Source organism: Cryptotermes secundus, unplaced genomic scaffold, assembly GCF_002891405.2.
Source record: "Cryptotermes secundus unplaced genomic scaffold, Csec_1.0 scaffold674, whole genome shotgun sequence".
In the NCBI taxonomy this organism is placed as follows: Eukaryota; Metazoa; Arthropoda; class Insecta; order Blattodea; family Kalotermitidae; genus Cryptotermes; species Cryptotermes secundus.
This window is the reverse complement of record NW_019718623.1, coordinates 242,349-258,362: the sequence shown is the minus strand read 5'-3', so window position 1 is coordinate 258,362 and position 16,014 is coordinate 242,349. Positions and strand designations below refer to the sequence as shown.

At 39.8% G+C, this 16,014-nt stretch overlaps 1 protein-coding gene across 2 annotated transcripts in view; it reads left to right on the top strand.

The window, feature by feature from the left end:
* The window catches only part of LOC111862332 (serine proteinase stubble), a 58,402-nt gene that overhangs the window by 14,326 nt on the left and 28,062 nt on the right, over window positions 1-16,014 (top strand). Inside the window, exons 3-4 of one of the 2 annotated variants that reach the window (XM_033750707.1) lie at window positions 1,501-1,584; window positions 14,220-14,405. In XM_033750707.1, the coding sequence (XP_033606598.1) occupies window positions 1,501-1,584; window positions 14,220-14,405 (270 nt within the window). Of the gene's footprint in view, window positions 1-1,500; window positions 1,585-9,814; window positions 10,646-14,219; window positions 14,406-16,014 lie in introns of those variants that run through there. The other variant, XM_023847633.2, reaches the window with a different exon arrangement.

Genomic DNA, 16,014 nt, shown 5'->3' with positions numbered 1-16,014 from the left:
AAGGTCGCGGGTTCAAGTCCCGATGAGGTCATTGGATTTTTTCAATTGACTTAATCCTTCCAGCCGCTCTATGGCCCTGGAGTTGACTCAGCCTCTAACAAAAATGAGGACCAGGAAGGCACGTACTACAGTACAATAAAATATTCCAATAACTCTGTGATTTTAGTCCGCAAGCGAACTATGCCGACCGAGCGACCGCCGCTTGTTGTCGAAGTTTAGAGCCAACTTTTTTTGCGGATAGAGGGTGTCGCGTGGTAAGCGCAACGAATCCCCACGGCCGTTAATTTCGGCTTTCTAGACCGGAGCCGCTTCTTCCTTCAAATAGCTCCTCAATTATTATTACGAGGTCGTGTGGACCCCGTTCCAGACCCATTACTTCTCAGAAAAAATCTGGTAGCGCCGGGAATCGTACCCGGACCTATGGATATGTAGCCAGGAACGCTAACCACTAGACCACAGAGGCGGTCAGAAACCAATTAATCTTAGCGTATCAGCTGAAGGAATCAGCAATGGTTAATCTGAAGTTACAGTCACAACATTATAGATTAGGGTTGTCCAAATTTGAACTGCAGAGAGGCCGTATCATACCATAGATACCTACACAGTAGCCTCATTACTTAAACATATTAATTTTTTTCTTAAATATACAGACACAAATAACTGCCAGATAACCAGTTCTTAAAAATCAGCAGCTGAGGGTTTTGTACTAATATTGAATAACAACAACAACAAACTCCGTGGCCTGTAGTCCACAAGCGAACTACACCTTCAGAGCGACCGCCGCTTGTCGGCGAAGTTAGTACAAACTTTAACGGATACAGAGTGTCGCGTGGTCAGCGCAACGGATCCCCACGGCCCTTAATCTCGGCTTTCTAGACCGGAGCTGCTATTTCCTTGAAATAGCTCATCAATTGTACTCACGAGGTTAAATGGACCCTTTTCCAGAACCAATACTTCTCACAAAATCTGGTAGTACCGGGAATCGAACCCGGGACCTCTGAGTCTGTAGCCAGACTACTGAGGCGGTCGAATATTGAATAATACCTTGCAATAATACTAATTCCATTACTAAATCTTCTTTAGCTGTCGTATGAAATGAACTGAAAAATTACGTGGGACATTTAGCAAGCAGTTTTTGCAAATTTTTCGAGATGGTTTGTAGCGTTTTTTAAGGCGAGGAAAGCTTTAACATATGTTTTGTTTAATGGAAGGAAATTCTTGGGGGCCGCATAAATACATAACTGGTGGTCCACATGCCGTGTTCTAGATACACGATGAAGGCGACGAAAGAATTATAGACAAAACAAGTTGTTTTGACGATGTTAAAACTGGTACCGTGTGCCAGACTGGTGCTTTCTATCGGTATGTTTTTTTTTTTTTCAAATGTTAATGGCTAAACTGGAAACCACTGTTATGTCTGTCGGTCAAACCCGAACTGACTCCTCGCCAGACAACCATTATCATGGTAATGTCATGTTTACTCTTTTTCCTGTGTTACAGCTGAGGAATACCAAGGACTGGAAGACTTAGAGGGCTTTCTCAGGACCAATAATTCAAATTACACACGCTTCTTTGAAGAGCTTCGTAAGTATAATATGATATTAAATGAATATGAAGAAGTAATACTTGCAAGATATTGAAGAATGAATGGTCAAGCATAGGAGTTTCAATAAATCTAAGTGTGGTTGCGTGCATATTATATTTGTAACATAATGCCATGTACTGACTGAAAATTTTAATCTTTTTATGTATTAATTCATCCGTTGTAATGTAATATTAGTTTAGAAGAAAATAAACAATACAAATATTTAATAAAAATGAGGAAAGAAATCAATATGATAACCCCAACGGCAATGATACTTCTAGAATTATAGGAAATTTGTTCAGGTCTGGCCCCACAGTCTCTGTAGGCTGCAGTGTCTGCATTACAGTCTCAGCTGTCGAAAATATTGCAGCGTTACGCTGTCTATTGTCGAATTTAATGCAGATAGTGCATTCCCTGTTGTCCACTGTAATGAATCTCCCTACTGTTTTATCACCAACAATAGAGAGAAAGAAGCGAAGAAGAATGCGCACAGCCGCGAGGTCTGCATTGACCTATACTCTACTTCGCCGCAGGGGGGAAGGTGACTGGCAGGAACTTTCTTCAGCGTTCCGCTCATGCGCGTTGTCTTCAAGTACACTTCTTGCATGATACATATGCATAGCGCTCATCAATCGGACAATGTCCAGCGGCAAAATTCCATCAGTATGTAAAACAAAAAGAAAAATCCATCAGCGTTCCGTGGTTATTGAAACAAGCGATTAAAATGGTCTGAGAAGATCTACTTTCTTCACAATGCTTAGTTCTTTATGATGAGGGCAGTAAAGGTCAAGCTATCCAGTTTCTTAAGTAATTAAGTATTACGCCATGAAGCGCACGAGGGACTCGAGGTATAGTTCCAACATTCTTGACCTCGGCACTAAATGGATGTGAGTGATCAGTATCACGCCCCGGTCGATTTACCCCCGGTACCCAATGGATAGGAGGCTTTGTTGGTCCCCGAGACGGTCTGGAGATTGCGGAGGAGAGAAAATTTCCTTGCTTCTCCCGTGAATCAAACTCAAACTTTCCAGCCCATATCTCGTCACTATACCGACTGAGTTAGTCCGGTTCATCGTTATTAAAACGAGTGATTAAGGGAAGACATGGGAAGAAATTATGAATTCCAGTTTCTTCACAATGCTGAATTTTATATGTTGAGGATAATAAGACATATAAATTAATAATTATACACTTAAGTCCATATTTATGTACATAATTACCATTAGTAAAGACGATATGTTACATTTATGAAATGTAGATTCCAAACTTTCGGAGTCGTCATTTTTGTAATTGTTAATGTACTGAAAACATAACCTGTAACCTGGGCTTTCCGGGATGAGCCACGTGCAGTGTTAGAATTTTCCACAATTTCTCGGTTCCCATCTTTGAAGGCGAATGTTTGCTGCAACTATGGAAAACCTTTAGCACTCTGCTCGTACATGGTGTGTTCCCGAGAACCGATGTTTTACATTAAACTTCAGTTGCGATAACATAAGGAAAAGAACACAAAATGATCCACGCGCAGCTATGTGAATATTTATGATCTACCCCCATACAACATTTCGCACTAATGATTCACTAGTTAACAGCCTCAAACTTACAGTAAGTTAAATCGTAGTTAAGGCGACGGAGTAGGTTGACAAGCAAGAAGTAAAGCTATCCCTGTAACAGGCCGTGGATGCCCATAGGTTTGTGAGACATTAAGGCTCTCATATTTTTTGGATAATCGACTCACAGTTGGCGGTGAAGTTGTCAGCCTTAAGCGCCGGCCACCCTTTACCCCAGGAATATTCCTGGTTATCATTTTTCTTAGAGGCTGAGTCGAACCCAGGACCAAAGTGCAGCTGGAAGGATTAGGTCAAATGAAAACTCTAATAACTTCATCGGGAATCTAACCCGTGATCTTGCGGCTTGTTAACAAGTAGAACGGTTCATATATATAAGAGCACAATTAAAGACCAATTAACAGTGGAAGAAGACGTGTCAGAATAACTTCCAAGGGGCAGGTTTCATGAAGTTGAATAGAAATTATCTGGAGAAACAAGTGCGGGAATGTGTAGTCACTTGGAATACATAAAGCCACACTTCAGATTCAATCTTTGCAATTTCCATACTACTTTGTTTTATTGAATACAATTTTACAAACCTGTCATGGCGAAGGTAATTATACGAAATATATGGTTGAGGTAAAATGGCATTATATTTCCTTCTGATTACATACACATCCTTTAAAAAAGTGTTCCAAACACATGTTGCAATATAGGTCTGAGATTAGTAAAATCCATTCTGATTAAAACCTTAAAGTAAAACCTCAGCTCCTAGGAGAGGGTGTGTATAGCGCACTGAATTTGTAAAGAACAAAACCCTCCTGACAAATTTGAAAGTAGAACTCAAATGCCAAATTGAAACAAAATTTGCTAAGTATGAGTAGTTTCGAAAAGCCAGGGTATCTTAGTCGATATAGCGACTGGCTATGGGCTGGACGACCGAGGGGTCGGAATTCGAGTCCCCGTTGGGTCAATAATTTTCTCTTCTCCAAATCGTCCAGACCGGCTCTGAGTTCCACCAAACCTCCTATCAAATGGGTACCGGAGGATCTTTCCCGGGGGTAAAGCAGCAGGGGCGTGAAGCTGACCACTCACCTCCAGCTAGTACCGAGGTCAAGAAATGTGGATCTATACATCTACTCCCCACACACCTTCATGGCGTGGTGCTTAATTCGTTGACTACAGGGACAACTTTACCTTTTTTTGCTAAGTACTTTCAAAGGTGAGAGATATGAGAGAACAGATATTGTCTCACATATCTTCCTCATGTTGTGTTCGTATCAAGCAAGTTTTGCAGAGAACACGTCATATTTTTACTACTATATCAGTACGACAAAATTGGTTTCGAAAAATAAAGAGCTTTTGTATGTTTATGTGGAGAAATGAAACATCACGAAACCCCTAAAATCGTCGACATAACACTCGAGATTAATTTGTACGAGTATATGAACATTCGTTTCTGCCTTTCGGTCATTGTTGCACGCAGCAAAATATGGGTCAGCTAGTGAGCAGCAGGAAGGTCAAAGGCACGACAACAATTTCTCTTTCAGACAGACAAACCGCCGGATAGGTCACCTGCCTGCTTTTCACTCTCATTCATGGGTCAGTGATTCGTACGTCAACGGTAATAATAATAATAGAAAAATAAAGATATAATAAACAAATCTAGTAGTGTTGCATCCTGTGTTATGTTTACCTCTGATGCTCTCTCTAGGCTGATAAATTTGTATAAAAATCTATGATGGGTTTTCAAATAAGAAAAATAAACTTTTGAGTGATGGAAGAATAAACCTTTTCATTTATAAAAAAAACATGCGCTAAGTTTCAATAGCGTTTCTTAATTGTCATTATAACGTTCTTCCCAGAGTCATTTTGTTTTTCACATTCACTCTTGTTCCGTGGGTTACTTAAAAATAGATGGCGTATAGGAAGACGTGCAGGAATTTGATGGCAAAATCTCACAGGAAACGTCACCTGAAAGACCAACTGTGAGATGGAAGATAACATTAAGGCCAGTCGTACTGGGAAGTGAATGGCGCTGATTCAGGGTCGTGTCCAAAGATGGCCTTCGGTACTAGCGGCTTACAGTCTTCGACTTCTGTAGTGAGATCAGTCTGAGGGATGTAGATTGCAGGGAGTTTGGCAGAATTGTGTCAACTGAAGACCTTTGCGTAGGGCTCCTACACCTTCCGACACGGGGAACCGGGTTAGGGGCATGGGAGTGAAGCTGTACACTGACCTCCAACTAGTGCTGAGGTCAAGAAATGTGGATCTATGCATCCACTCTCCAATAGGTCTTCATGGCCCAGTGCTTAATTAGTTAAGCACAAGGACAAATTTACCTTTACCTTTCACACTTTTCGACTCTTGTAAATAGTGCCAGGTATTTGTTTCAATTTATTCCCTTCTTTATTATGTAATATAGTCCCTCCTCACCGAACACCAAAGATTTATAACTTTCTATATGAAATTTGTATTGATAAATCCATAGAGACATTTAATGCCAAGTACTGAAACGTACTGAGTATATGTAAGCTACAAAGCTGTGAGGTTCAGTATTCTTAGTCCTGAACATTTTGCTGTTCTTTGTGCCAAGTTTCATGGAAAAAGATAATTTGTTTAGTACATTATAAGGTAAAGATAATTGATGCATCTCTGTAGTGCTTTTCCTTTCGGAGACCAGTGTAGAGAATCAAAGCAGACAAGATCACTGCACAAGAAGGCGTACCGCCGTCACGTACAGGAACATGGCTACCGGACCAGTTTGTTTGCCACACAATCACAGCAATTAAGCTGGGATTGTCGTTTTGTTGCTCTGAAGACGTTCTTCGTGAAGAGGTCGACTTGTATTACGATCCTTCACTGATTTATTTCTCACACCAGTTGTAAGAATAATAAGGCCGTTATCCCACGTAACTCGCTCTAGTGCAGCATTTGCCGAGTGTAAAAGTTTGATTTATTAAAAAAATGCATATAATTAGTGAGAGGCTGTGTTTTTCTGAAAGAGTAAAAAGATCTGCTGTAGAACTTGTGACACTATTCTTTAAATTACTTCAGGGTAAAATTTTAATCTTAGGGCTTGTGCACGCGTCCCAGGAAACGCGACTCTACTAGATGCTTACAAAATCCATTCACAGTCGGAAAATATGATTCCACTATTGTACAGGCTCAGAAATTATTATTCATTTTCTTGAGTTAAATATTTGGCATGGGCCTTATTAAATATATTTGAAATAAAAGTTGTAAATTTTAAAGTAAAAAAAGGTAAAATTAACCCTGAACCTCCCTTCTCCAGTTCACAAGAAGGGTGATAAATTTGACTGTAGTAATTATGGTGGGATATCACTGCTATTAACTTCATACAACATTTTGGCCAATATCCTTCTCTCAAGCTTAAGTCTATATACAAATAAAATTTCTGGGGAATATCAGTGTGGGTTTCGACGTAACAGATCATCTACTGAACAGATATTTTTGCATTCGTCAGGTAAAAGTAAAGTTTTCCATGTACTTAACAAATTAAGGACTTCACAATGAAGGCGTATGGGGATTGGGTTTATAGATTCACATTTTCTTGTTCTCAGCACTAGCTGGAGGTGAGTGGTCAGCTTCAAGCCCTTGCCGCTTTACCCCCGAGGAAAGAGCCCCCGACACCCATTAGATGGGAGGTTGGGTGGAAAAATATATAAGAAATCTGCAAGCGGAGAGACCGTGAGAACCGGTAAACCTCCGAAACGTCGGTTAACACCACATATACACGGTGCCAAATCCCAGAAGACTGCTTTCTTCATAGTCACCGCCGTGAAAGCCTCAAATCTTACAGAGAAATTTCTTGCCCCACCCGGACTCGAACTCCGACCCCTCGGACGTCCAGCCCGTAACTAGTCGCTATATCCACTGCGCTATCACGGTTCGTAGTATTCGTCAGATACTGGAGAGNGTTTGGGATACCCATGAAACTAGTTAGGCTGATTAAAATATATTTAAACGATTCGTGTAGTAAAGTCCCGACAGGTAAACATTTGTCTGATAAATTTGCTATCCAGAATGGTCTAAAACAAGGAGATGCTTTAAATCAACTACTTTTCAACTTTGCTTTAGAATATGCCATTAGTAAGGTCCAAGAAAACAAAGTGAGACTGGATTGAAAACGGAAACATCAGCTGTTGGCCTATGCTGATGATGTGAATCACTGTGAGATAACATAGATACCATAATGAAAACACAGTCACTTTAACTGACGCTAGTAACGAGGTTGATCTTGAGGTAAACACAGAGAAAACTAAGTATATGTTGCTGTCACGTCATCAAAATGCAGGGCAAAATCATGATATAACGACAGAAAACATATGTTTTGAAAATGTGCCACATTTCAGTTTTCTGGGAGCGACTGTAACAACTTGATTCAGAAGGAAATTAAGAGGAGATTGAACTCGGGCAATGCTTGCTACCATTCAGTCCAGAATCTTTTGTCTTCTCGTTCGCTCTCTAAAAACATATTAAAACACAAAACTACAAGCTTTCCTGTTGTTTTTTTATGGATATGAAACTTGGTCTCTGACAATAAGAGAGGAACATAGACTGAGGGTGTGTGAGAACAAAGTGCTGAGGTGAATATTTGGACTGTAGAGAAATGAAGTGACAGGAGACTGGAGGAAAATGCGTAATGAGGAGCTTCATACCTTGACCTATTCACCAAATATAATTAGAATGATCAATTCAAGTAGGATGAGATGGACAGAACATGTAGCACGAATGGGGAGAAGAAGAATACACATAGGATATTGGTGGGAAAACCAGATGGAAAGAGACCACTAGGGAGATCAAGAAGTATTTGAGTAAACAATATTAAAACCGATTTTAGAGAGACAGAATGAGGTGGTATGGACTGGATCGATCTGGCTCAGGATAGGGACCATTGGCGGACTTTTGTGAACACGGTAATGAACCCTCAGGTTCCATAAAGTCCTGGGAAGTTCCTGAGTAGCTTCATAATTGGCAGCTTCTCAAGAAGGGCTCAGCTCCATGAAGTTACTTAACTCTCTCTGTAATGGACCGTGGAGGCCCATAGGGTTTTGAGTAGCCGATGCTCCCACATTTTCTATGCACTCGGCTCACAGATGGCGGAGAGGTTGTCAGCCTAATGCGCCGGCTGGTACTCATTTCTGTTAGAGGCTGAGCAGACCCAAGGCCATAGTGCTGCTGGAAGGATTAGGTCAATTTAAAAGTCCAGTGACCTCATCGGGAATCTAACTCACGCCCTTCCGGCTTGTAACATAGTGATTAACCAACCACGCTACCGCGTGCCTCATTGTAAACCTTAAGGAACTGTATTTAAATTTCGTAGACGAACCGATTTTAAAGAAACTATAAATTTAAAGTTAAACTTTATTTAAAGAAAGTTATATGTCACTGGTACAAATCAGCAAATATGGAACAACAAGAAAAGGTGGAATTAGAAATGGAAATTTTATTGAAGAATCTGTTATTCAAACTTTTATTAAGTTCGCTGGTACAGAAGTAATTACAATATGGTTTGCCACATGAAACGTATGAACAGATTAAGCACACTGAAAGGGCATTACGTTAAATGTAACGAACCCATGGGGCGATCCGGGAGGATATGGTTCAGCCAGGTTGTAAGACATCAAGAAGAGAGGACAGAGGTGAGAAAAAGAACACGGGAAGCAGAAACCAATACAAACATTTACTAAGTCCCATGTTTCAAAATAAACGTACTTTCCTGATCCGCAATCAGTCTATTTCTGTTTCAACTTCATAAAAATCTAGCTTACTTTTATCAATGTACTCTTTACTTTAGGTAGGCCTACTTAAATTCTGATATACGGCATTTTCAAGCTATTATTAAACCGAATATAATTTATTAATAAACATTAATTTTATTTTCACTACTTACCATTGTTTTACTCGCATCACTGCTGTTATTATAATAAAAATAACAATATTAACAATTATTTTATTATGCTGCTCTTTTGTGAGATAACTCAGTCAGAAAAGCGACTAGGCTAGAGAGTGGATGACCAGGAATTAAGGGTTCGATTCCAGGTGGTGCGGAAATACTTTTCACTTTTTCCACAGTATCTACATCAGCTCTGGGGCCCACCTAGCTGCCTTTCCAATGGGTATTGTGTACTTTTTCTGCAGGGTTAAAGCAGATGTAGCATGAAGCACACTACTCACTTCCAACTGGGACCGACGTAAAGAATGTTTAGATCTGTGACCGTACTTCACTCTCTTCGAGTTTTCATGGTGTGATGCTTAATATAGCACAGGAAGGGGAAGGGAGTACATTCCTTCACAAAATTATTCACATTATCCAACCCACTTTTATTCATAGAATATATAGGAGTACATCACCAATCCCTTACCGTTACAAACTTTCTACTATAACTGAATTACTCACCGTGGTCCAGTACTTGAAATACCCTTAAGACAATGAGTATAACTATATCATACTACATCAGCATCCCTCCCTGAACGTAACCAGTGCCCCAGTTCCACCCAAATGTCTCAGTTCAAAAAGGACGAAAATGAAGGCGTTAGCGAAGAAAGCGAGATGGAAAGCTATGACAACAGTCATGTGTTCCACTTCGAGGCCTAGCAGTGGTTTCCCTCCAGTGACTGGTAAGTCCGCGAGAGTGCCGGTTCTGTGGCAGTGCGGTGCTTGTTTTTTGTTACTTGGAAGAATGGAAGGGACCAACAAAAGATAAGAGCACCACGGCAACGACAATAATGTGTCTTCTTGCATTTCTAGTATTGCTATGGTTGCCATGCAAAGCCGTTCGCTTTCCTTCCAACAATTATGTGCAAACAAATAATAGTGCCAACTTCAAGGAAAGAATTTCCCTTCACACAAATCTAAATGTAAATTTAAATCACGGGTACGTGTCGGATATTCAACATATTTTACCTCTAAATTATAGAATAACATCAGATTCTCAAAATTTATCTCGAAACTACGGTCAAAACACGAAAGAAAATCCTATTTTAAACTACGAAAAGGCTGTTGAAGACGACCATTTTCTGAACCAAGAGAAAACGTCAACTGTTCTACAGCGTTCTCTTAGGCAGACAGCGCCGCAAGAAGATTCGACCTTCCGTTCAAGATACATCTCAAACATCTACGGAGACTCACTACTATCCCGTAACAAAGTGGAAAAACAAACCAGCAACACCCTTGGTGTAACAGAAAGTGTACGGAACTCTTCGCCTTTCAGCTACAGACAATCGGAAAGCAAATTTAAGTTCACAAGTGACGACAACCCGACTGTGAAACACCTGCAACATGACCACCAAGATCTCAACACCAGACAAACTGTTGTGAGTGTAGAAGAGAGGGCTGAGCAAACAGAGGATCGGAGATTGAGACGGTCAGACCACACGAAGTTGACTAGCGAGGAACAAGAACTCATGTTACTGGATGTTCTGCACCAGAAGACCAATTCTACCAGCAGAGGATTCGAGTCAACCTTGGCTCATATGCTGGGAAAAAGTGAGTCAGTTTTTATTACGTTTCAATAGACCACATCCCAAGTTACGTGAATTCAGAACTTTTTAAAATTACTTAAAAGCCTTCTGTGCAAGAGCGTGTCCGAAATAGCGAATCATGTATACACAGATAGCATGATAAGTAAATAAGGCGCGAGTTCGTCTGTCTACGAACTCGGAAGATTATTCATCCTTTCGGTAGAATTGCTTGAAGTGAGCAATGTTCGAGCTGCTCGTTTTCTGAGATCCACACATTTCTGCTACATGCAGTGTAAGGAAATTATCGTGATCAAGAGAACGTTATCTTAAATTTTAAGTTGTCGTAGTCCGAAAGGGTGGTTTCTTTTAAAAAAAAATACTAATTCTGTTGTTAATTGTACATATATGCTTATTAGGACACTCGGCATTAAATTTCAGGATAAGCACTAAGAATGGGCGAAATTTTTCCATAGGTTGCTGTATATCGTAATATTCTAAATGCAGCTATGAAATTGAACATATTGTGGAGTGCCGCCAGGAAGGCGGGACTGTAGAACGTCCAATGTTAGTCAATGGCTAGCAATTCCTAGGCAAAGGAATATAAACAGGCCGTTGCCTAGGGAAGTGCTTAAGCCGTTTTCCAGCAATGGACGTTCTGAATTCCGACCTTCCTGGCGGCACATCACAATATTTTGAACTCATTTCAACAGCTTCTTAAACACGCAAATTAGCGTACACTTTTCTCGACAAATAATGCTACTATTATAATATATCTTTCTTTTCATACTTTCCAAAAACAATAGTATATTTGTCGCCTGCTGCATTTTACAGTCGATGTACACCACTAAACCAGCGCCATGAATTCAAATAGACCCCTCCACTAACTGTCTCTAATATTTACATGAAAAATGTACTGCATGTCGTTCATGTTAAATTTGATTTGTTTCATTCTGGTCCGTCACACTAACAATTACAAATACAAACCACTCCGTCCAATGTGACATATAAGTTTTACTACGTGAGAACTTATCTCCCTTACATGTTTCGGTCATTACGGACCATCTTCAGAGGGAACATCATTAGAAACTGGAAACTACCAGTAGTAAAATCTTATATGTCACATTGGACGGAGTGGTTTGTATTTGTATTTGTCATTGATGTTAAGTATGAGATCAGTTGCCATTTAATGACGCCTTTCTTTAGGAAAACGATTACAGAAATCGAAGCTAAAAAAAATTACTTGTACCTTCATCATAAAAAATAAATATTTGAATATAGGTACTTTCGTTTCCATCTGATAGCCAATTAACTAATCTACCACCTAACTCTATGAAGCATATTCCTTGTTGAGAAGTTAATGTTAAACTTAAAAGTTTAGCACCCAAATGGTCCCGAGTTCGATCCCGATCTTCGATACTAACGTCGGAAGAAGAGTCGGGAGTACAGCCAACTACTGACCATGTTAAGAAAGCAGTCTTCTGCGATTTGGCACCGTGTATATGTGGTGTTAACCGACGTTTCGGAGGAACATATCGCCTCCATCTTCAGGATAGAAGAAAAATATAAGAAATCTGCAAGCGAAGAGACCGTGAGAACCGATACGTTCCTCCGAAACGTCGGTTAACACCACATATACACGGTGCCAAATCCCAGAAGACTGCTTTCTTCATAGTCACCGCCGTGAAAGCCTCAAATCTTACATACTGTTATGTTGTGTGCACTTTTCCTACCTCACAGAAAGAACAATGGCCAACAAAATAATTCGAAGCGTGAAGGATATTCAGTTTTAAAAAATTTAATACCAGTGCTATTAGAATATTTTACAGACATCGTCAATTGATTGTCACCCGATTATATGGAATTACAGGAGGCACGGTGTAACGTAGTTGGTTGAAGCATTATGCTGCAAGCCGGAAGGTCGCGGGTTCAATTCCCGATGCTGTCATTGGATTTTTCCAATTGAGCTAATCCTTCCAGTCGCAATATGGTCCTGGGGTCGACTCGGCCTCTAACAGAAATGAGTACCTAGAATATTCTTGGGGGTAAAGGGCGGCCGGCGCGTAGGGCTGACAACCTTGCCGCCATCTATGAGCCGATTGTCTAGGAAATGTGGGAACTTCAACATCTCACAAACCTATGGTTCTTTATGGCCTGTTACAGGGATACTTTTACTTACATTTTTTTTTACTTTTTTAAGTAAAGCTGTGAGAACCTAAAATCCAAAAAGATACACATACCTTCTTATTTTCAACCAAGTTTATTTAGATTTTTACATGCTCAAATAAATTTTTACAAACGAAAAACCATTTAACCTATATCCGATAATGCACTGTTAAACATACCACACATGCCCACTTTGGAGGCTTCATAAAAATATACACACTTCCAAACTACAGACGCAAACGTAAATATGTAGGTGCTTTCGCTGCCATCTCTGTCGCTTAGTTGAACTTTTATATTTGTGACTGTCAAGCACAGGACGTTTACAGAGGAGTGTCGTTACGTCAGACTACTGCTACTCAGGCCGGAAGGCCGGCGTATTTCTGATTTTGCAAATAGAATGCGTCCACTATGACTGCATATCGGATTTCCCTCATCTCAGGCTTTAACTGTGTACTTCCATATGACCTGCCTTTTCTTTTCAGACATTTGATTCTTAATGAAATAACAAAGGCCGGGATATATCAGTAAAGCGACAATCGAGGACGATGAGGAATCAGGGTTCCATTTCAGGTAGAGAATTTTTCTCCTCTCTGCAGCGTCCAAAATCTCTCAGGGGCTATCTATATTTTTATCCAATGGAATCAGAGACATTTTCTCCTAATTATGCGGCCGGGACGCGTAACTGACCGCTCCAGAAATGTAAGGTTACACTGGTTACATTGCCAGCGTTTCTCCATATTATACTGCTTAATAAAGCAACCCTGTTTTTATTAAATGACAGAATTTTGATAGTGTATAATATAACAACGAGTAAAGTGATAGACTTCCACAAAATTCAACCGGAAAACTTAAAGGGAGAAACAACTTCAGAGAGAGGCCCTTGCTGACATGGCTATAACTGTTTAATTTCTGTAAAAACGTGGGAATTTCTTGACCAGCCCAAGAAGGACTGCTCAATGGAATTGATTAACCTATATCTCCTTGCAAGCAGTTAATCAGAAAGTAAATCATTCATCCTTCCCTTGCATTTAACATGTGGTGGTCAAAATCAATGGCGATAAAAGCATTTCCTGTTTCAGATAATTCTGAATATGAAATGCATTTATTAATGACGAACTTCTTCTAGGTTAAATCAATTCTGATTAACTTAACCAATTTCTTCAGTATATCAAAATATATTAAAATATTGCTTATTATTTCTCTCCTCAAGGAGTTAAAAACCTTCAGGAAGTAGACATGTAAAAAGCTGACATACTGCCCTACTGTATGACTTATTACCATAGGTCTGGATTATTTATTGCTCGTTTACTTACTGCAAGTCTTCCCACAACTTTTAAAACAAAATATTTTATTAGTACAGTAGAGACTTCTACTCATTCCCTCCCTGTTCAGCATTCACAATAATCATCCCAAATGACGCACATCCTGTGTTACAGTGATTCCTCAAACATGCTGGTACAACAGCTTCAAGTTTGATTGCGGCCTCAGCATCTCCTGCGTGCTGGCTGGCGGGAAGCCCCTGGACCTGTGCAGCGGTGGGCTTCTCTGGAGCTGCTGTGTGTCCCGCGACAAGATACACACGAACCAGCAGGAACCGAATGTGGGAGCCCTCGAGAATGCCAGTAAGTACAAATTGAACTAAAACAACTATTATGATAATATTAATGGGTGTATCGTGCCTAATGGGACTTGTAATTCATTATTCACAAGTCAAGCACTATGTGTACGTATACACGGGGTTACTGTAACTAGTTTTGCCTTTTACAAAATACTTTAGCTGGTAGAAACGTATCATATTTTGTACAGGAAGAATTTACAACATTTTTTACGAGACAACTACCAGAACATTCCAAGTTTCGTACAAAATATTTGACTCGATTGGAACTATACCGCGGTGATTATTACTGAGAAGTTTCTCCGATAACACTTCAGGAAACAGAATCTTGTGAGAGGAGCCCATGTTTACAGAACTGTCGAGCAAGATTTCTCTGAAGTTTTACTCGAAAGAAATCATCACTGTCTGCAAGTCCACACGTAACAACTACTCTTGAATCTCTGCCCATCTCGTTCGACGTTACAAAACCTCTGCAGCTGAAATAGCTTCATTACAGACACCAGAATCAATGAATAACGATAGTATAACCTAAAAACATAGAAATTAAAATATTCAAGACTATAATTTTACCTGTAGCTTTGTATGGATGTGAAATTTGGTCCCTGATATTACGGGTAGAACATAAGATTGAAGGTATTTCAGAAAAGGGTGTTGAGAAAATGTTTGGACCGAAGAGGGTTAAAATGATAGGAAGTCTGTAAAATTACACAATGGGGGACTCCATAAATAAACTTAAAATTGCCACATATAATTGGAAAAATCAAGTTAAAAAGGATGAGATGGGCCAGGAATGTAGCACACATGATGAGAAAAGGGGTGCATATAGGGTTTTGGTGTGGAAGCCAGGCAGAAGGAGATCACCAGGAAGACTTAGACGTATGTAGGAAAATATTATTAAAATGGATATTAGAGACACAGAATGGGGTGGTATGAAACGGATTGATCGAGCTTAGGATACGGATCAGTAGAGGGCTCTTGTGAGCAGAAATGAACCTTCTAGCGTAATATAATTTTCATGAATTCCTGAGTATCTGAGCAAGTGATTGTTTCTCAAAAAGCGCTCAGCTCCATGGAGTTGGTTAGTAAAGTAGACTGAGAACAAAATTTACTCTGTGTCAATTTATTGTGTGTCTTTGTCCCCATATTAACTTCTGAACAAATACAAACCACTCCGTCTAATGTGACCTATAAGATTTTACTACATGAAAACTTATCTCCCTTACATGTTTCGGTCCTTACGGACCATCTTCAGAGGGAAACATCATTACAAACTTGGAAACTACCATCACAAAAGTTGTTTTGATTTAAATTACATACGATAAATGATATAAAGTCCGTCTTAAGTGCAAACAATATATTTTGTGTCTTTGATCTTGCTCCCTACACTACATGTTTCGGCCTCAGACGGCCATCATCAGGTGTATAACACTCACGTCGCTGTCACACTGCACCCAGTTCAAAATTTAACATCTAAAACACTCTCCCTGTCATTATCAACTTCTACTTCGTTGATAGCTGTCCACCCGTAGATTACTTCACACACGTTAATTATGAGTTTATTGTAATAGCACCATAATAAAATCTTTAGTTCTAATTTTAAACCTTTAAATTCTTGT